The sequence below is a fragment of the Hippoglossus stenolepis genome, chromosome 2, assembly GCF_022539355.2.
Source record: "Hippoglossus stenolepis isolate QCI-W04-F060 chromosome 2, HSTE1.2, whole genome shotgun sequence".
Lineage (NCBI taxonomy): Eukaryota > Metazoa > Chordata > Actinopteri > Pleuronectiformes > Pleuronectidae > Hippoglossus > Hippoglossus stenolepis.
The window spans coordinates 13,232,886-13,255,000 of NC_061484.1; the positions used below are offsets into that span (position 1 = coordinate 13,232,886).

The 22,115-nt window shown below is 41.9% G+C and overlaps 1 protein-coding gene across 3 annotated transcripts; it reads right to left on the minus strand.

The window, feature by feature from the left end:
- Positions 1-233: 233 nt before the first annotated feature.
- LOC118100191 (ubinuclein-2) lies at positions 234-20,462 on the minus strand. Of its 3 annotated transcripts, XM_035144997.2 has the most exons (17): positions 19,831-20,462; positions 18,697-18,813; positions 18,177-18,275; positions 17,273-17,383; positions 15,983-16,086; positions 13,144-13,702; positions 11,241-11,311; positions 10,770-10,899; positions 9,822-9,928; positions 9,357-9,467; positions 8,554-8,697; positions 7,318-7,368; positions 7,137-7,179; positions 5,092-6,609; positions 4,807-5,014; positions 3,943-4,011; positions 234-3,036 (listed from the first exon to the last, which is right to left on the minus strand). In XM_035144997.2, the coding sequence occupies exons 1-17, from the start codon at positions 20,158-20,160 to the stop codon at positions 2,990-2,992; spliced, it is 3,819 nt and encodes a 1,272-aa protein (XP_035000888.1). In that variant the 5' UTR covers positions 20,161-20,462; the 3' UTR covers positions 234-2,989. The 3 variants fall into 3 exon arrangements, with proteins under 3 accessions (XP_035000888.1, XP_035000908.1, XP_035000898.1); XM_035145017.2 differs by lacking the exon at positions 18,177-18,275; XM_035145007.2 differs by lacking the exon at positions 3,943-4,011.
- Positions 20,463-22,115: the final 1,653 nt, after the last annotated feature.

Here is a 22,115-nt window from a genome sequence, read left to right on the forward strand (position 1 = left end):
GTTCTAGAAGCCTTTTCTTCAGTATGAGAAATCATGAAACTAGAAAACATTAAACTGAAATGACAGAAAAAAAAAACCCCCATCAACACTCAAATCCTTTTCCTCTGGCGCCCTCTAAAAGGTGTTTCCAGTTCACCTAGCCCCACCCACCTCATCCAGTCCAGCCAATGAAAAGCATGTAAAAATAGCAGGTGCAGCTCTAAAAGCTTTGAAAAGAAACAAGTCAATAACAGTCGTCGTGAAAACCACCTGTTTTGTTTAATTTCATAATTGACACACAAAAATAATCTACAAAAGACCAAATTAAATTATAATAACCAGTTAACCACGAAATGTCATTTTTATCCTCCCCCACCCCCAAAGAAAGCACAATTTAGAAGACGTCACCCACTGCTCCGGTCACGACTTCACTAGGACACTCATGGGTTTACGGTTATGGGGAGTAAAGTCAAATCACATACACACACACACACACACACACACACACACACTCACATACATACATACTCTCTCACACACACACACACTCACATACATACTCTCACACATGCTGACCAGCAACACCCCATCTAAAAAAAGACAACAGTAGCAATCTTTGGCGTCGTTCTCGGCGCTGCGGGTCGGTCCAACACACATGGGGGAGGTGAGGAAGAAGTAGGAGAGACTCAGGAAGAACGGTTTTGTTAACGGAGGTATTTAACAGAAGGAAGGTTTCTCCATCACGGTGTTCAGACCGACAGCGAGGGGAATTGTTGCTTGGAGTTTGAATGTTAGCATGTTTTTGCAGCCGCCATGACGTTCGCTGTAAGCTAGTCACCAACATACGCAGAGGCCATTTCTGCTGATCTGCGTTTGAATCAGCTGCCAAACTCTGGTTCCTGTTAGCAGTTATCTCTTTTAGTTATTGTTTCTGAATGTTAAAGTATTTTTATAAAGCCCAACGAAAAGGCTTTGCTCATGAAAAACATGTTCACGCATTACTCCAGTTTTAAGCCTCAAATTTCCCTGAACCTTAAGTTAGCTACTTGCGTCATTTTAAGCAGTTCATTATTAAGTGTAACCAGATATAAAATTTTTTAAAAAAAGATGCTAAGCAGTCTGGCTAATGCCGCAGACATCAGGTAGAGTTTACAAGTGACAACTTGTAAAAAACATTAATTACTCGCAGATGTAATTACAAATGTGAAACAAATTTTCTCCTTGAAAGCTCTGATACATCCGAGTCTGCTCCGATATGCAAGAGCCTGAAAACAAACAAATATGGCCGCTTAACATCGCCATTTTTACTCAACCACATTTAATGATACAGTAACATAGTTACTGTCAATGCACAGTATTTTAACACTGCGTAAAACAATAGATTCAATATATCAAAAGAATGCTTATGCATTGTGTAAGCAGTGAGGAGATATAACATATCGACCTCAGATTTGTTTGATGTGACATTTATCGTCACATATTGATATAATCGTAGGCCTTGTCCTGCCCTACATGAAACAGCATCTTGAATTGTGAGCTCATGAAGTCGCAGACATGGCAATATTGGAATAATGCGTGAACACTGCTGCCATTGCGTTAAAGCAGCATTATCATGTCAATGTGGCATAAAGCAGAAACATTTAATTCACACAGACAAAGCCGAATTGCACCTTGTACTTAATCGCATCTTTCCCGCGATCTTGCGTGCAAACAGTCCGCTTCTAAAATTCACTTCCCAGTCCGTCTGAACACACGTGAGAAATGAAGGAGTCTCAAGTGTCACAACAAGATCATCTACACACATTCACAACTTCAACAACAAAAAAAAAAAAAACGTGCTGACAAGTTGAGTAGAGGTTGAAAGCCAAGCGACAACTTGCACTTTTGCATTGAGCGTTTTACAGTCCTGCATAGATCTTTTTCATACTTTATCAATACAAACTAAGGCGTTGTGTTATATTTAGTTGGTTTGAGTCAATAAGCAGAGAAAGTAAATGAAAAATCTTAAATCACAAAAAAAAAGAGAAGAAAAAAATTAAACAATTCAAGTAGGCTACAATCTTGACGTTTCCCCCTCTCTCACAGGGAGCTCATCTCTCCAGAAGAGGAGCCCGAAAATTTTTCAATTCAAGTCTTTTTTCCAGAAAAGGTCCAGTGTGATTAAACAGCACCAAAAACACACTGAGCGAGAGAGGGGCATCAGATACACTCGCTCGTTATTGTGAAAAGGGGGGTTTACACGTCCTTGCCCTTTCATACAGAATTATCTGGAAAGAAATTAACAGTATATTGTGTATTTTTATGTACATACACACACATTCAAATCAACTTCAATGCTCGCTCGCTAGCTCTCTCTATAGCGCACACACACACACACACACACTATAACATGTTGTCCCTGTGTAAATTACAAATAATTTATCAATATTAATTTAAGCTACTACTTAACAGTCATTTGTAGGAGCAGAGGTGACCAACAAAATTTCTACAGACACGACAAAGTCCCACATCTGAGACAAAAGACAGAAAAATAAAAATTCATTACTCAGTCTGTTTTTCTTTTTTTTTTTTGTACTGCAAGAACAAGAGTCCTGTTACTCCGCATAAGCTTAAATACAAATTATATTACGTAGCGTACTACTACTCTTGTCTGTACTGCCACCACCTCGCTCACGCTCATTCCACAGTGATCAAGGTCTGTCATATGTAAACATGTCGACAAAAGAAATTAAACAAAAATAAGCCGAACAAAGGTAAGTGTTCTCGTCATTCACTCCGTCTTGTTCTCATACCCGGTTCATTAGAAAATACAGTTACATTAATTCATCATTGCCACTTGTAGCGAGGATAAACTGATTCTCCTATAGGTCCGTTTTTAAAAGAGACAGTGGAGCTCCGCCCCCCTCATACCACATCATCATGTCACTCAAAGTGAAGATTTCTATTGGTGGAAGTGTCCAGGAGGTGGTGATGTCACCCCACTGGTGTCTGTCTACTGTGCTGCTATTGGTCAGTGGGATTTCCTCTTCACATCTCCTCCCTGGCTTTGGTTCGCATCTGCGTGAAGAAAGACGCAGATTTCATATTAATAACTCTGTAAGAGATCCAACAGCCTGAAGCATCAACTGATTCTGCTACTGGGCAAGTTCACACAGTGCTCCTCCTCATACCACTCAACAAAATTACAAATATAATAACTGATTAATCATTTTAGTCAGACTTGACAAATCCCATTGTCAACATATCACATATTATACCAGTATATAAGTAAATACTTTATACTAGTATACACTATACTGTATGCAGTGTACAATGTTAAGAGGTAATTTAAGGCAATTAGAAATAATGTCTCTGTTACAGTTTGTCCTCCAGAGGGCGATGACAAGTTTATTTTATCTTTAAAGCTTCCCATTCACAACATATTCTTATAAGTGCTCTTAATAAAAACTAATTAAAGTCATCAATAGCTAAAACGTTAATTTATGATATGTGTTCATTATGAAAGAAAATGTATTGATCAATATTTTTTATTGTTATCAATTTGAAACCCTTCAGTATGTGAACGGGTAAAGGGGAAACTGTCCCTGAGGCACAGACAAGTAAAAGGCTCTTAGTGGTTGTTATGAGTCTGTGGGTGTGTTGTTTAACGTTCATTTACATCTGTGGTCATTTATTTCTATTTATTTTGCATCTCTTTGTGCTACTTCTGGCCATTTGTTTGGTATTTTTCAGTGTCTTTGTTGGCATTTTGCATCTATTTTTATTTGTTATATCTTTGTGGTTGTTTGAGTGATTTACCAACTGTAGCCAGAGCTACAGAGGACAAGCCAGAGGCATGGCAACACCAGCAACACTGAAGCAAGAACAAAGACACACAAACAACACAGCAGCTGAGCAGGGGACAACAAGTCGACCTGACACAGACAGATGGAGGTCAGGGCGAGGAGGAGAAATGCAAATTACCTGAGAAAGCAAGCTGCAAGTGAGGAGGTAAGGCAGCCTGCGACCCTGACTGGAGACTTTTATACAGATCTGAGGAGAGATGGAGGGAAGGATGGACAGATGAGGTGAGAACAACAACAATACGGGGGGGGGACATGTTAAAATGGAAGCAACAAAAGAGAGAGGAGGGGATCAAAGTGAAGTGGCAGCAAGGAGCACAAGTACAAAAGGTTGAGATGACGGAGACAGACACAAAAGATGGAGGGAACAAAGGTGAGAGACAGTGGTGCTTCTTGGGGAGCAGTCATGTCGTCCATCTTAATATACTGGCTATGATTAAAACCATCCTGCTTCATACTCAGTATATTCTCATAAATCTTCACAGAAATGTGAAGAAAAAATTGTGAGTTTTTTTTTAAACTGTAAAAGGCCAAAAGAAACAAGTCACAGCAGGATACAGCCCAGAAACAATTCTATTACCAAATATAATCTATTAAACTGTAGTTTATTCCTCTGTGAAATCGAACTCCATTGTTGTACAGAAACAGGTAAAAACTCACTGAGTATGTTTACACCGACATGTTCCCTCATGAAAATGATCATTGTCACTGTCGTTTATTTTCTGTTCTGTTTCTGTAAAAACTCACTAGTGGACCAAAATGTTTAATAATGTGCTGCTGAAAATACTCAAACTAATCTAGTATTAACTCCTGTCTGAAAATACACTGATATAGAACCTCACTAAGCTAATCTTTGATAAAACCAGATTTTTTACCAATATTACATGCGTCTTGTAAAATGTCCATTCACCAATGCTCCTCTCTAGCCTTTTTTACTACGGGACTCCAAGAAAAATCACTACATGTGACTTGTGTGTCTGCTCACCAATTAGGTCGCTCTGTGATAGGGGGTATCCTGAGTTGGAGCTGGGGGCCGAGCCCATGCCAGCAGCCCCTGGGGCTCCAGGAGGGCTGAAATTGAGCAAGGGGGGGAACTGGAAGGGTAGTGAGACAGGCACCAGGCCTCCCAACATGCCAAAGCCCATGGGCAGAGTGGAGGGGCTGCAGAGGAGGGAGGTGCCTGCTGTTGTTACCTGCAGAAACCACATGCGGTCAGATTATGTTCTCTTGTACTTTGGTTCATATTCTTCTCATTAGAATGAACACTAACCTGTGAGAGGTGTGACGTTGTGGAGGATGAGGCCAAAGTTCCTGAAGCCATCCAGCCGTTTCCCGCCTTCGAGCCGGAGTTGACCCCACCTGCCACCCTCTGCCTCGGCCCATGATTGGCTGAGACTGAAGGTGAAGAAGACGGTGGTGTTTTGGCCGGGTGACTGCAGACAACTGACACCACTCCCTTGTTGTTGAAGTTGATGATGCTACTGTTGCTCGTGGAGGACTGAGGTTTCTGACCTCCAACAAAGCTACAACTGCCCTGTGTCTGCTTCATCTGCCCACTGCCCAACACGCTGAAGGGCAGCCTGAAGGTTTTGGGGGAGTACTGGTGGTGTTGCTGTTGACTGGGGATTATCTGATGGGAAAGAGGGAGCGAGGGCGAGGATGAAGGGGAAGGGGAGGAGGAGGGAGGTGGAGTGGGTGCAGGAGGCCGAGGGGTGAGCTTGATGATGGAAGAGGAGTTGCTGCTGTGGGAGGACTTTGTGAGGGTGGCCTGCATGGGCGTGATGAAGTTGGACTGGTGGTGGTGGTGTGTGTGAGATTTAGCTTGAGAGGAGTGTGAGGTATGGGAGATGGGGGATGGCGAGGACACCACTGAGGAGGTGGGGCAGAAGGACTGCAGACTGGGGTGGGAGGTAGAGTTGGAGCGGGACTGGGATGAGGGGGAGGAAGAAGGTGTGATGCTGCTGCTCACGGCGCTGCCGTTGCTGCTGATGCTACCGGCTTTGGCACTGCTCTTAGCCAGTCCTTGAAGAGTTCCCATAGTTCCCAGTATCCCCGCAGGGCTAACGAAGCCCTTCTGATGGGGGGGCAGCAGAGGGGAAGCTGTGGGCGGAGGCCGTTGCCTCTGAGGTGATGGGGAGGGGTGTAGGTGCATTTTGCTACTCCCACCAATCATTGAGCTTGTTCTGTGACTGGGTGATACCAAGGTAACGTGTCTCTGATTCTGGGTTTGACTCACGATGGCGGATCCTTTGATCATACCATAGGCTGCATCTGTAGTCCTGGGGGCCAATGACAGGCCTGTAGCCTGCAACCGAGCCATGGAGGAAACAGCTGAAGACGAGGAAGAGGAGGTAGAAGAGGAGCTTGGTAGCATTGTTATTGTTATTGGCAAATTCCCAGCAGACCCAGCTGCCAGTGGAGCGGCTTCCACCTTAGACAGGGAATGATGCTGAGTCGTGGATGTGACCGAGGCAGAGAGCTGAGACGCTGCAGGGTAGTGAGGGGTGACGGGAGGAGGAGAGGTGGTGGGGATTTGCAGGGGTGGGGGCGACAAGGGGCTGTCTGAGGGCCCAAGGCCCTTGGACGCATTGCTGAGGAGGGCCAGAGCGTGGGAGATGGAGTCCAGAGAGGGAGCGGTCAGATCCTCATCCAGGGAGTCCGACAGACAGATGGGCTCCGAGGGCGAGGAGGAGAGGGGCTGGCGGTTGGAGTTCAAAGCAGATGTGGAGGTGGACAGAGACGGTGTGGACATCATGGTGAAAGGTGGTTTGTGGATCCAGAGACCCTCCTGAAGAACAGAAGCGGTTTGTTGAGCATCAGTAACAAAGAAAACGACCAGTTTATTCTCAAGTTTACCTCAGTTACATCAGAAAAAACTTTTTGTTTCTAATTTCTTTTGTTCATCAGTTAACGAAACTCAAAACAGCATCAACAAGGTTTATCTGTTGCCTTGTTTAAAATGTTATAGCCTTCATTTTATAGTTTGGCTTTTAATGTACAAAAAAACATCCCAAAGTGATGAATTTTGTTGCCAGTAGCATAATATAAATTCAAAGAACAGCAGGTGGAATCATTGGAATTAAAACTTGGAGCAGCAGAATGGTGTGTATAACATGACTCTGCTGAATTACTGATGAAAGTAGTGGAAATGTGCATTATACAAAATGAGCCACATGAGCTGTTGAAGTAGGCTACAGGCCGTCATATTATATGAAATTAATCAGAGTTAGTCTGTATCCAGAACTGAGCCAATGTGATACAATGGTGTGATACTTTTTAGATAACATACAATGCATGGTCTGAGTTATCACTTACCTTGGCTTTGGCCTTGGGCCCAGGCACCATTCTCCTTTTGACACTGTGAAAAAAACATCAGCAGATAAATATTCAGCCTTTTTCATTTACATTTTGAATTCAAGTTCAGTCTCTGAAAAATCCCACAGTGGTTTGTGTGAGTGAGGAAACACAAGCTGTTTGAGATAAAGTTCATACTCACAGGTTTCCAGTGAGGTGACTGTGAACAGCCAGACTCTCCTTAAATAAAATCCTGAGCAGAAGAAACACAAAGAACACTGTTAACTGTTGACTGAACAGACAGTGAGTGCATTCACCTGCGGCTGAGATACTAGTTTACCCATACAACCACAGTATTTCCTACATTATGAATTAGCTACACTGCACATGATAACAGCCACATGTCTCCAGCCCACAGAGGACAGAGTGAGAGTGTTAGATTGACCAGTCATGTATTATGGTTGGTTTTATGTTTTGTGTGTGATATAACAATTTTAATAACTTTTAAACTATTTCTATTAACATCTCAATAAGATCAAAACTATTGGTTGTTGGCGTTTTACTATCGATTGATTCTACCTTCTGATCTCATTACGCTGCATGACTTATGTGTACAAGCTCTGTACTACCTTGGATGGATCCATGTGCTGAACAGTTCATATCTTATACTTCTTCATGTTTCCCTTGCAGGACTTTAACACTGTCTTGTGCAAACGTATTTTGTTGTTTTTGCTGCCATTTCAGTGACTTCCCAAACACCTGCACTTAAGAATCAGCCACTAGGGTAAATGTACATTTTCTTAAAAATGAAACTGTTAATTGAGCTCAACAGTCACAGCCTCTAAATTCAATTTCTAAATGAAACTTCTAAAGCTAATGTTTTTCAGTGTTGCAAGACTTTACTCTTTAACACCTCATCACTCATCATTCAAATCAGTACAACCTAAGCTTAAAGGTTTTGTAAATCAATAAACCTTAATAAATAGGAAAAGCATTGAAATTATATTATAAATTAAAAAGAAAGAATCTAAAAACATGTACAAAATATATCTTAACACTACATTAGTTATTTTAACTATGGTTTGAACAGGATCATGCAAACATTAATCTCCCGTAGGCAGATAAGGGAAATCCCCCGGTGCCACAACCAATTGTTACCAGACTTTACATGACGTGATGAGCATAAAACATGATGAAGACTAAGGCCTTAGCTTTCCAGAAATTTTTTTTTTTGTAGCTATTATATTTCAGATTAATTATAGCAGGATCATACAAACAACCATTAACCACGCCCAGTTAGGGGCCACCTACAAGACATCCATTCTCGGTGGCTTTAAATGTCATATCAACATGCTATAACCCTGTCTTTGGTTGAAATTATTTTCTATAGAAACTAGTGATTGTCTGAGCCAGTAAATACACAGACACACACACAGACCTGGTCTGCATCCAACCCTTGGGCCATAGTGGTTTGACCTCATTCTCTAAGAAGGCCTTGAGGTACTCCTCCACAGACAGAGAGCACTGGTTCTCCATGTCATAGCAGCTCAGCTTCACTCGCACCAGGCTGCACAGTAGGTTCCTGCAAAAAAACACATCTCCAATGAAACACATTCAAGACTATTAAAATCTAAACTAGGCTGCAGGTGCAGAGCACATAATGATGGAGGGAGTCAAGTGTGAGAATCACTGTGTGAAAAAAAATCCTAAAATGTCAACGCTGTTGAGAAAACGGATGATGATTGAAAAGTAGATGTAAGTGAGTGTCAAGGTTTTTGTCTTTTCATTGGCCACTGATTCTTTATTCAATATTTCCACTTTCATGTGGACATAAAATTCCGGAATTGCCTCAGTGACAATAAGGATCCTGTTTGGTGAAGAAATAAATCTGTCATGGATTTATACATAAAAAGTGAAGCAATGCTGTTGAAATATTCAAAAATAATTCTATATACAAACCATAACAGGTTTTCCTGAGGATGTTTATCCTGAGACTTCACCAACTAATACTAACAGATTTACTTAATTTCACCCCTAATTGATTTTCATAACTTTCAAAACCTTATTTTTCTCCATCCCAGTAACTTTGAGGAATCTGAAAGGCCTGTGTAAGTTTACGTGATTCAAACACCAAAGGTGGAGGGCGACAGGAAAGATAAAAGTGAATGGGTTTGAGAGAACACTTCAAAATAGAGTGTCAAATCATCAAGCGCCAAACACAAACTGCAGCTACATCTTTACCTGAGTTTGTCATCCCAGACAAACTTCTTCCTCGGGCCCATCACCCTTTTCCCAGGTTTCTCCTCATCCTCCTCCTCGGAGCCGTTCTTCTCTCCCTCCTCTGACTGCTGCCTGCAGGACCCACACACACCGTCAATAACATACAAACACACATACATAAAACAAATGTTTGAAGAAACTTAATTGGAAATTCTTAACAATAATAATTACATTCTTGTGTTTGTATGGTCTGGTGTCCAGATTAAAAGGAAGAACTATGAAGACACCAAGCTTGCAAAAAACATGTGGGCTAAAATTCGAATACAATTTTTAACTATTCTCTCAACATTTACTTGAACAATTGTCCAACTTTAATTTTTGTATGTGTTTTTTCAACTGGTCAAAAGGAAGGAAGCAGTAGACAATGAAAGTCAAGACAAAGTTGTTTACTCAACCGTTTTCTGAAAGAAAAAATTAGTTACTCACTTTGCAACCTTGGCCATGCAGTCCATGTTGTATTTCGCTATCTGCTCTGGCATCACACTGCACACCGCCAGCTTCAGCTTCAACAGTGGCGCCCGTACTCGGTCATCCTGAGGGAGCCAAGAGGAGGAGGAAGAGTTAGAAGTCAGGGTGAGGAGGAAGTGAAAAGGTAAAAACAGCAACAGTGTGAAAAAAGAAAAAGAACAATGAGATAAACAGAAAGTTAAAAGGAAAACAGAGGGTGTGACAGTATGTTGATGTAATTTGTCAATAATACTTTAATGGTCCATGACAAAAGACATTTGGAAGCCTGTTTGTCAGAGCCAGTCGTTGTCGCACTTGTCTGGCGACACTGAGATCCCTGCACATTAACCACTGAGGCAGAGAAGGTATCCACCTTCTCTGCCTCAGTGGTGGCGATTAAGCTTTATAACAAAATAATGTGGAGACACTAGAGGATCAGATTCGGGGTTTGACCACAGGAGCTAAACAAAGCAACTCAACTGCTCAGAAACATGAAATACAAATCAGAAAATGGAGTGATGCGTTTGTTATGAAAAATTCCCAAAGAGCTGAAATGTTGTGAACAAAGACGAGAATTAATTTGTTACCAAATGAGACAATAAAAAAAACAACACTGGTGTAAATCCAGACATTTTCCTGAAATTTTCTAGAAGGGCTGTCTGTCTGTCATGTCCTGTCTCATGCATGCACTACCCAAGTGTCTCCCCTTGCCTGTCAACATTGTCACACTTTTACTTTTTAGGCAAAATTCCTGAAAAAGAAGTGATTCTATGACTGTTTCTGCCATGACTGACATCAGCACCTACGGTACCTGTGAATGTCTGAATCTGACTTCTAGTGACTAGTGAGCTATCAAACAAACAACCGCAGGAAAGATTTGTTTTCTAGTAACATCCTAAATCAATGTGATGTGGATTCCTCACTCACCTGGATGTTGAGGCTGAGCTTCTTCAGCCGTTTGAGGAGGGCTTCTTTGTTGCACGGCACAAATGCCTCCATGTGCGAGTAGATGTCTGAACGCGCCTCGCGAGGCTGCTCCTGGACCTGCAGCTCGATACTGAGAGGAGGAAGAAGTCAGCATGGTGGGATACACCAGGGAGAGACAAATAAAAGGACGGGATGTGGTGAGGGAGATAAAGAATAAAAGAGGAACTGAGGACTGAAGGGCAGTGACGGAGGAGTGAGGAGGAGGAGGATGAACATAAATAAAGTTGGAGGAACAAGAGACTGGAATGGAAATGAGTAGCATGTCATTAACACAGACAAAGGGAGAAACACAGAGACAGCAGAAGAGGTGATGAGGGAAATCTGCTGAAAATGAGTGAGAAAGACTGAAAGGGAGGAGGAGAGAGTGAGCTGGGATTTGGCTGACTGTGATTTAAAAGCTGTCCTACTCACTCCAGGAGAATGTTATTCATGTCCAGGGTGAAAAATTTCTTCCTGCCCTCCTGATCAAACTGCCTCGAGGCCTGTGGGAGAAAGGGTTGAGTCAGCAAACAGCACTGTTCCATACAGCACATATAAATATACATATATCTGTGGAGCTGAGCCTCTGAGGACATTACCGACAGACACAAATACTTCTTCTCCACCTGCCTGATCCTGACCTTATTCACCAAGTTCTAATTTTAACTATACATCTCATAAATACACTCTGTCCACTCTGCACTGCTGAGAAAGTTCTCCATCACTCAGATTAAATGAGGAAACCAAACGAACAGGGAGGTCTCAGTCCACTTAAAGGGATAGTTCACCCAAAAATGAAAATTCACTCATTATCTACTCACTACTATGCCGATGGATCACAGCAGACATTTAGGCTAAAAACATGGTGTAAATGACGACGTTTCAAGTCAAATTTGAATGTTGGGGCTTACGGACACTTGGATGCAACCACAGGAGCAGTATGGAGGCATTTTATGATGTTTTTCTGTTGTATTTTTTACTTTTGAAGAAGTGGTCACCATTTACTTCAATTGTATTGGATTTGGCTGCAACACTGTTTACCGCTGAAACTCCTAAAGTGTTTTTTGGACTCAAACACTTCACCCACCCCTTCATGGGCATAGTGGGGAGTAGATAATGTGTGAAGTTTCATTTTTAGGCGAACTAGCCCTTTAAGCTGCTTTCAGCATTTTCTTGAAATTTTTGGGAAATTGCTTATGTGAGGACACAAATGTGGGAGTCAGTTAAAATGTATGAGTGAACCCATGGGAGAATACAGCAGGAAAATATCTGGAAAATTCCACACGAGGGAGTGGGCATGTTGATTTCTTAACACGTGATGGCCGCAAAACCGAACATTATGCCCCGTCTCCTGTATGCTCTACCCAGACAACACCCCTTGGCTGAATGTTCTGGACATTATCCTGTTGTTGTGAATGCGCCTGATCCGAACAATCTTCTGTTGCATTGTTCATATGTGAAAGGCAAATTCCAGAAACTACCTTTTCCAGATCTCATGTCTGAAAATGGCTTTAGAGGGAACTCTGTGTGGTTCACTTGTGGTGTGAAGCCACAGGATTTGTTTTTGATAGTAAATTTGTGGTTTTAGCTCATAATCATAAGTCATAATCAAAATTTAAACTACTGTCAAATCCACCTTCTGATCACAGGAAGTGTCCTGATCTGTATAAAACAGTGGTAACATGTGTGCATCATCAAGTGCCTGAAGGGATTTTTTTCTGATTCATCTGAAACAATAAAGGAATTGCAGTTGTTGTGCTTTTGTTCTTCTCTGCATGTCAACAGCTCAAGTAAAAAGTTAATGGAAAAAGCTACACTGTAACAAACAAACCAAAATCTATCAAGATCTAAGAGGAAATATTGGACGAAATAAACCAAACTACAGGTCAAGTGAAGTGATGAATCTCCTTCCTATATGCTACCTACCTATTTCATTCTTTATTTCTCCTCCTCACTCTTCTCTTCATCACCTCAGTAATCCCTCACTTGCATCTCTCTTTTTAATTGCCTCTCTCTGCCGCTCTTTACATTTCTACCAACAACTAGAAGAGATTTCTCAGCTACAGTTTGACTCTGTTGCTTTGAGATATAGGAGCAACAAAAACATGAAAACTTCTTCAAAAGTAGAAATTCCAGCCCTGTTACAGTTACATAAAAACCCTCAGGGTTATGCCTGGAGCCAATACCTAGAAAAGAGACTATTCTCATTGGTCTGAACAATAACAATAACACATTTTATGCCACTTTCTCCTCTGACTGGCATTTGTGTTAAACGTCAATAAAAAGGCTTCGCCGGTAATTGCAGCCACCCACAGCGAGGCTACAGTCGACTCACCGCCCGCAGGTCCTCGATGCGTTTAATAAGAGGAGCAGGCAGTCCGTCAGGAAGCGGGGGCGGAGAAAAAAGTCCGCTGGAGGATCCTAGGCTGCGCCCTTGTCCCCCTCCTCCTGTTGTTGTTGTTTTATGACCCGGAACACCAACTCCCAGAATGCCATTCTCCCTGGCCGCCACCATTGCGTGCTGCTGATCAGAGTCCGACAAGCTGAAGTCCAAGTCGCCTAGGAGATCCTGCAACTCCTTCTCGTTGGCTGAGCCCAGCAGTGACATCACAGCAGGGTCTGAGGTGAGGTCTGTCAGTGAGAGGTCGTTGCTGGCTGCATTGCCCTGCGGGTGGGCAGAGTTAGAGGCTAACAGGTGGTTCGTAGAGTTGGCAGAGTGTGGTTTGTTAGCCAAGCCTCTTGCCAGACTAGGGTGAACCATGGTGGGGTTTCTTTTCTTCATCTCCTCCTTCTCCCGGGTGAAGCGGCGGAGCATGGCTGCCAGATACAGCGAGTCCTTCATCAGCTTCTTCCTCTTCTTTTTCTCCGGTCGATGGAGGTTGAGAGTCGTCACCCTGATGAAGTGAAACACAACAAAGCCTCTTTTTTAGCAAAATGTTAAACGTTCAGTGTGTATGATTTAGGTGAAAGGGATCTATTGGCAGAAATTAAATATAAATAAAATTAATATAAAATAATCCTTGTGATGCTTTCACTAGTGTTTCATCTAAACTGACTGAATTGTTGTTTTCTTTACCCTAGAATTGGCCCTTTATATTTAAATACTTTATATTTACATCGGGAGCGGGTCCTCTCTACGGAGGCCGCCATGTTTGTTACAGAAGTCCAAACTGGACAAACTAAACACGTTTTGAGTTTTTATGACAACTGAAGACTACCACAGGTTCTCTTTCATGTTTGGAAGGGGGGGCATTCAGCTGCAACATTCAAATTCACCACTAGATGTCACTAAATTCTACACACTGAACCTTTAAGACATGTTTTGACCTCAGACTGCATTAGCATTTTGTTTTCAGCCTGAGCTCAGTTTTTTCCTGGTTCGGATCAAATTCAGGATATCTTTACATGGAACATGACAAATATGTTCATCTCCCTCTATACACAATTCTAATCGTATCCACATTATTGATCATCTATATGAAGTTGCATCTTAATTCCTTACCATTCCGCTCATATAAACCATATCCTATGTGACCTACTTCCTGCCAAATTAATATGATCACAAATAAACAACAAATATCAAATAATACTCAAATACAAACCCATTACACCTTGTATCATAACCAAAATAATAATAATAATAATAATAATAATAATAATAATATTCTTATTAGACTTATTCCTGGCACCTACACCCATGTTAGCTGCTTTCTTTTTTGGGAGAAGTTATATCATTTTGTTTTTGCCTCAAGAAATACATCTGTTCTGCTGAAGTGATTTCAGTCAACACAAATGCTGCGCTAGCGGTTGCTATGATCAGTTACATTTTTTCTTTTTTATCAATTTTATGTTGACTAAGTTGATAGTTCTGCAAGTACACTTACGACTAGTTCTTTGAGAATGCAGAGCAATATGAGCGTCAGTCCAGGTCCCTCTGTATTAAACATGTCCCACAGCTTGTCTGCAGTACACCATGCTTTATTATCTCAATTAAAACATGGTGTACTCAACAAGAGTCCTGCAACATGTTACAATCGATTTAATCGACTTGTACACTTAAACTTATACATTAAAATTCATGCAGTCGACAAACTAAGCAGGAAGATGAAGTCCACCTTAACCTCTAACCTATGATCGGTAAACAGGTTCTCTGGCTGCTGTTAACAGTTGTAAATGGGCAGATGTGAGAACTGGAGCCAGACAACTTCACTCTTGTATATTTTTCATAAATCTGCTAGCCCACCTTCAAAATCCCAGGGAGCGAACTAAGACATTTCAAGACGAACAATAAATGAAATTCCTGCTACGAATACAGCAACACACATTTTCAGATGGCAAACTGAGGCATCAACACACGCTGACAAAGACGAGTCAGAAACACGGGAAGAGCATGGAACCGTGGGGATTCTGAGGGATTAACCTGCAGTCTGCTGAGAGAGAGCTGACACACAAACACACACACACACACACACATATATATATATATATATATATATATATATATATATAAAACATCCATTTCATAACAGCACAATAGGAATAGCTGCTGCTATTTTTGGATGTTGTTTTCGTAATGGTGGCATGTTGGAGTATTGGGCTTATTTGAGCGTGGATAATGGACCATTTTCTAGAAGGAGGCTCTGGCTTGTCACAGCAGAAAAGAGCAAGACACAGTCAGCATCCCTGCCTCATGATAGATGTATGAGTGGGTTTGCACAAAGGCAGAGGAGTATAATGTCACACAGGGTGGTGGATTATTAGCGGAGTAAAGAGCGGACGAATGCGTCATCACATATTCACAGTGGCCTACAAATCCATGCCTGTCCAAAAGGTTGACTTTTCAAAAACAGGAGGAAAAACTTGGCTATTTACATAACAGTGTCTGTGCTTTTTTTACATTTTGAAGAGACTCGTTTTCAGTCGCTTCGCTTAATGGAAATGATGCATTTGATTAAGTGAGAGATTTTTTCCCGAAGGTCTATTTTACAGATGCATGGAGAGTGATGACTTTAAGACAAGAACTTACCGACATGGCAGGAGTTTCAGCTTGCTCAGCCACTCAGGAGCCATTAATTCCTCTTTTTAATTAATATAAACCCCAAAACTTAAATGCACAAATCCACTTTCACCAACTGGAACAAGACAACCACAAAAATAGAAGCCATGATTCTTACCCTTGTTTGGGTACTCTGTTCTTTTTCAGGTTCTTCTCTTCCAGATTGTTAACTTCTTTCTTTTTTCTCTTCTTAATCACCTGTTCCTTGTTGTCATTTGGTTTCTGAAACAAGAGCACATAGATTCCGTAAGTCTAAGCAGATGACGACAATGCACAATGGAAAACATTTCTGAAAATCAATTCTGCTTTAGAAACACACACAGTGATGTGTGTGTAGCAATGTATCCATAAAAAAAATACTCTTGATGCTATGAAAGATAATGTCTACCTCTATCTCACTGAAATGAAAATCAATGACAATCAAGCTCTTGTTGAGAAGACAATCGTGTGTCTCAGCAGGACTCAGCAGAGATTCACAGTGCGTTTAGGCATTGAACCAAAAAATGTATAAGTTCTGTGATACATTACAATGTCCTGAACTTGGCACAGGTACAGGTAGCTGTACCTGTACACTTGGCACAGGTAGATCAGGATATATAAATGGGATGTCATGAATTAAAAAGATACACTTCAATATAATTGCATCACCTTACTTTTTGTAACAAAATAAGTTACTTTGGCCGTCAAGAGAAACACTGCTCATTCACTTTGATTTGGATGACGGCATGTGTTACTGAACTGCATTGTGGTTCTGATGTGTGCCGGGGCTTGTGCTGCTTACCGCATACGTTTTCATGCAGCAACAGAGTCATCGCCAATCAAATTGTGCTTAAACTAACTTTCAAGTGCAGCTGCGGGCCAATAGAATAATTTTGATGCAAATAGGAGGCAGCTGGCTAACCTGGTGTGTGGATTCCCCCCGTGTACATCTCTTTAGCACTGAATTGATAGCTATCATGGCACAAAAGCCAGATATGTTGTGTGTCCCAAGCATGACACTGATTTGTCACTATGACAATCGTGCCACCACCAGTTGTTGAGCACAGCCACTATCCGTCATTAACACGGCGCATACGCATGAGTCCAGCATAACTGGCTGCTGAAAACCTTGAGGTGTTAGAAATCCTCCTGTCATGAAGGTTACAATGTGTTGATTCAATTGTATGGTTAGTTTGGAGGCTGCAGTTTGTGGTGCAGATGAATTGTATTGTCTTTCCCTGAAATAATTGTATTTTTATGTGCAACATACTGACATCAGTGAGGATTAGCTAAATGACAGAAACAACTCTATGTATAAAGCAGCAGACTATGTGTAATCCTTATTTCTTATAGATACGTGCTTTCACGAACCCTTTCTCACAATGTCAACATTAAAAAACATGAATAAAAACAAAAGGTGTAGTCTCACCTTGTCCTCCTCGCCCTCTGACTCAGATGCAGCTCTGAACTGAAGCGTGCCAGTGTTGATGTAAAATCCCCCCAGCTTTGTGGTCAGGGAGGCCGGCACCAGCTCATCATACTGAGAAAAATAACAACAGAAGACAGTTTGTGGTATAAGATCACTGGACACCCAGAGACAAGAAAGGCTCTTACATTAAAAAGATATGTGGATATCATCTCCCTATTTCAAAACATGCTGAGTAACTGATAATGTTTTTCATCATGATTTCACAAAGCAGCCCAAGCTCTTCTGCGGGTCAGTGAAAATGGACAACTTAGGCGCCAAAATAAATAATATCACTGAGAAGAATCACAGAGCCTCAGGCCACAGATGAAAACATTTTTCCATCATGGAGCAAATCCAAACAGAAAAAGGGTCAAACAGTCGCTGCCAATGGGAGAGTGCAGAGAGAACAGCTATCAAAACAAAATAACAAATATCGTATTATGGCAGAGAATCAATACAGAGAGCATTATCATAGCTATTATAGACAGATATCCACTGAATACTGAGCAACAAACACTAAAACATAAACAAATACATGTCAGTGTGTGGACGAAGGCTGCACGTATGTTTTCATGAGTCATGAAGACGATTTTAGACTGTAGTTTCAGGTTGGTTTTAATTAGGGACACGTGTCTATCTTTAGAAGTGTCTCTGAATGCACTATTGAAAACAGCAAGCCGGGAAATGAACATTTAACCAGAGGAGAGTCATATCTGCAAATATATCAGCCGGTAATGAGGGAGAAGGGAGATCAAGGTTCGATGTCATTATAAAGACTACATAGAGATATCAGACTAAATGAAAGTGACATCCTGGGAATAAAATACACACATAAGTTAAAAATCATAAAGCAAAGAAGACTCACAGCTTCTGAGTTGTCGATGAAAGGGTCTGTCTCGTCGTAGCCAAAGCCTATATCGATCAAATCTTGCATTCTGTCCTTCTTCTTCTTCCCTATATTACCCTAAAAAAAAAAAACATACCCAAATACTAAGTTTTCAGTTCAAATATAAGTTGATTTAAAGTTTGGCCCTTTTCATTTGGCCCTTTTGTTGCAGCGATTTGGTTTGTGTTTCCTAAAACGTACAAAGAAGACAACTACAACTTGAGCGATATTGGCCAGCCCAATATGTAGGCCGATATCAGTGAGAGACATTATTTATTTATTTATGTATATATATATATATTGCTATCAGCCTAATAATTGAGTGTTAATTTGTCTGAGTTAAATGTCCCAATCTTGCTTTTTGTTATTGTATTTATTTGAAAATAAATATTTATTTGATTTTAAAAGTTAAAGATAGATGTCGATATATCCAGTATTAGTCAGTGTATAATTTTAACACGATCAGATGTTTAACAATTGCAATAAAATAAAAACTCACATATTTGTTTTCAAACTTTTTCGCCATTGCCTCCACCTGGAGCTGCTCTTTCTCGTCGTCGTTGAAGGGGTCGTTAGGATTTTGGACTGAGGTCACTGTCGGAGGTTTCTTCTTTGCCTGGAACAAATATTGAAAATGTTATATTAAAGATCGAATGCATGTTAAACAGGGTTAAACAGTTTCAATGCTGGCCACAGTGAAACACTATCAGCTTCAGCAGGGTGTCACTGAGCATGTGTTTACATCTCAAAGAAAACCAATTATTATATATTATTATTGCCATGAAACCTAAATAACCTGCACATGTGGTATCTTTGTAAAAACGCTGACATCCAGTTTACATGCACAGCATAAAAATGTTAAATCAATTAATTTTACACAGCTGAGTCCATAATTGAAACAATCAATATCATTATTATTATAATTAGTAGTAGTAGTAATAGTATTGCCATGAAACCTAAAATAACCGAATCCAGAAAAAACAAAATATACCAAACATGGTGCAGAAATGATCGTCTTATGAATTCCAATAAGAAATGTTTGATTATGCTGTGGTTCACAAACTTTTCTTTTTGTTTTCTTTAATCCAAATTCCCTTTTGAATAAAACAACATTTCAGCCCTAAACAAAGTGCGCAGGATCCAGAAGGAGCCCGCGTTTGATGCCTGAGCTCTGACATTTGCCATCATGCTACATCCTGGTACTTCCATCATCAGCTATGCTCTCTCATCTATCTATCACCCGCAGCCACAGGGCCAGGCTGCATGTGGCATTCCCAAGTGCAGAAATGGCTGTGACCGGGCTGTTGCTGGGCAAGTCAGCGTGAACAGGACACAGGTAGCGGCACGGGATCCGCTTGATGTCGGCATGAGAAGGAGCAGGAGGCGGTGTTTGGTTAAAAGGCTCCAGTGTGTTAGAGAGCGGCTGAAGTTGGAGAAACACAGCGAGAGTCGACTCTCCGCATGAGTGGAAATAGAACACAACAGTGCCGCTGACTAATGGTCACTTTCAAACCACCTCCTCCTCCTCCTCCTCCTCCTCTTCTTCACTCAGCAATGACAAGTCCTCACACTTCAGCCATTAAACCAGCTCCACTCGGCCTCTTTGACTCCACTTCCACAGGCGGCTTCCTACCTGCAGGTTCTGGATGAGTTCTCCGTAATTAAACTCGACGGAGGAGCGGTCGTCGGGCTCGGACAGCGGCAGGTTGAGTCGCATCGTCGTCCGGCTCTCGGCTCCTCCTGCCTTGTCCATGTCGTCGCCGTCGGTCTTGCCGAGGCGACCGTTGCTGCTGGCAGCGCCGCCGCCACCTCCACCTCCTGCCCCGGTCGCCGCCTCGACCTCCCCGGCTCTGCCGAAGCTGACGTCGGCCCCATCCTCCAGCCGTCGCTTCCTGGACTCCGCGGCTGCCCCGGCTGCGAAGGCCGAGAGGGTGACAAATTGCACTTTTCTCGGTTCGGCCATTTGGATGAGCCGCCTGCCTGAACCTCGCTCCGGACAGACAGCGACAGCGAGGAGACGAGCTACTTCGCGAAACTACTCCGAATTGGTGGATTGAAGACGGAGCTCCGCCGGCTGCTCGGTGCCTACTCACGGCTCAGGGCCTCCTCCGCACCATGCGACCTCTAATCCAGGGGATGCGACGGTGGCGGAAAAGTAGTTTTTTCGGCAGCTCCTCGCATCCTCAATCTGCTATGGGACCGAGACATTCACAGGAGCCATCTTGGGTTTCGGGAGTAAATAAAATATCAGGAGAGAGGGGTCGCTGCGCATGCGCACACGCACCGAACGGAACCATCGTGACACGAGGAAGGGGCGGGGGGAGCGTCGCCTCAGCCAATCAGCGCGTGCCCCGATCTTAAACCCGCCCCCGTCACAACAGGCGATAATAACAACACTATTAGTACTATTATGACCTTTATAAAGTGCACACAGACACACACACACACAGCTCCCACTTCTCTTCTCTTCTCTTCCTGTCTGTCTGCTGGAGAAAATGCAGAGCTGTGCGTTTTTCTGTCCTACAATGGCAGCAGCTCACACGCACCAAATCCTTGAGGGGAAGCACAGGTGACAACACCCTAACACAGCTCATCAACTTCACTTACACTGATCTCCCCCTGCTGATCGACCCCCACCACAACGGTGATCTGCTTGGATTAATGATGGTTGATGGTGCAATTGTCACATAATAACGTTCAAATGCATGGTTAGACTAATGTGGGCCTCTCCATCTCCTCTTCGGAAAAAAAAAATCCCAATCTATGTGAATATATAAATATTTTTGATTCATTTATTTTTCAAGTGTCATCATTGGGTCAAACCTCTCTCCCAATGTATGTGACTTGGTTTCCACATTACACAGAATGATCTGATACTGCCACCAGAGATTGCTGGTTTTTTTTAGGTGAATCTCAGATTGCTCTCTTTTAGAGATAGGATAAAATAGATCAGTAGAGTGAATACCTCCTCCAAGGCACAACAGTCCACTTAAATCCCATCAAACCATACCAAATTGCACACACTCATAGACAGCCGTTACCTCAATGTGCCGTTTGTTTTCCATTGAGATCAATGACGTATTGCTTGAAAAATTCCCTATCTCTCAATACTAAAGAGAGTGAAAAATAAATCCTGGATCTGCCCCCTGATCCAGATCCACACCAAATTCAATGGGTTCTTCCCTGACCCACACCTCACCCTTCCATTAAGTTTCATGGGAATCTGTTCAGTTGTCATATACTTGCTTGCAAACATACAAACCAACAAACAAACAGACAAGGGTGAAAACATAGTCTCCTTGGTGGAGGTTAAAAAAAAAAACTTGACGAGAGTGTGCAGGTTATTGAGAAATCAAATTGAAATCACCTTTAGCACATTTTGAAGGACGGGGCCAAGGACTGATGTGATGTGACACATCATGTTCACTGGTACGCTCATTAAAGTCAGATTTAAAGTGAGCTCAGAGAAAATCTTCACCTCCACTAGATCCAGGGTCAAACTCTGCTCATGCATTTTCTGCACAGTGATGGTCACATCACACCACCAAAATACATATTTTTAAGTGGAAGAACCAGACATGCTCCTATTTACAACAAATGGTGTGAATACATTTAACCGTGACAGTGATATTTAAATTTTCTGTTGTTCTCTGGTAGAAACTGTAACTGGATTAACCTGTTGCCAAGGCCCAGGGCAAAACAATCTATGGTTGGGGCCTGTTGTAATGACCACCTGCCACATACAAGGTGGTAAATCCTGCCCTGTTACCTAGTTTACAATTGAAAGGACATTTCACCAATTTTACACATTAGGACCAGTTCAACCGCCATTGGGTGTGTAATGGAAAATGTTACCATCATACCACACTATATATTATCTCTGCTTATGCATACTATTTCTGTTTGTGTAACTGTCAA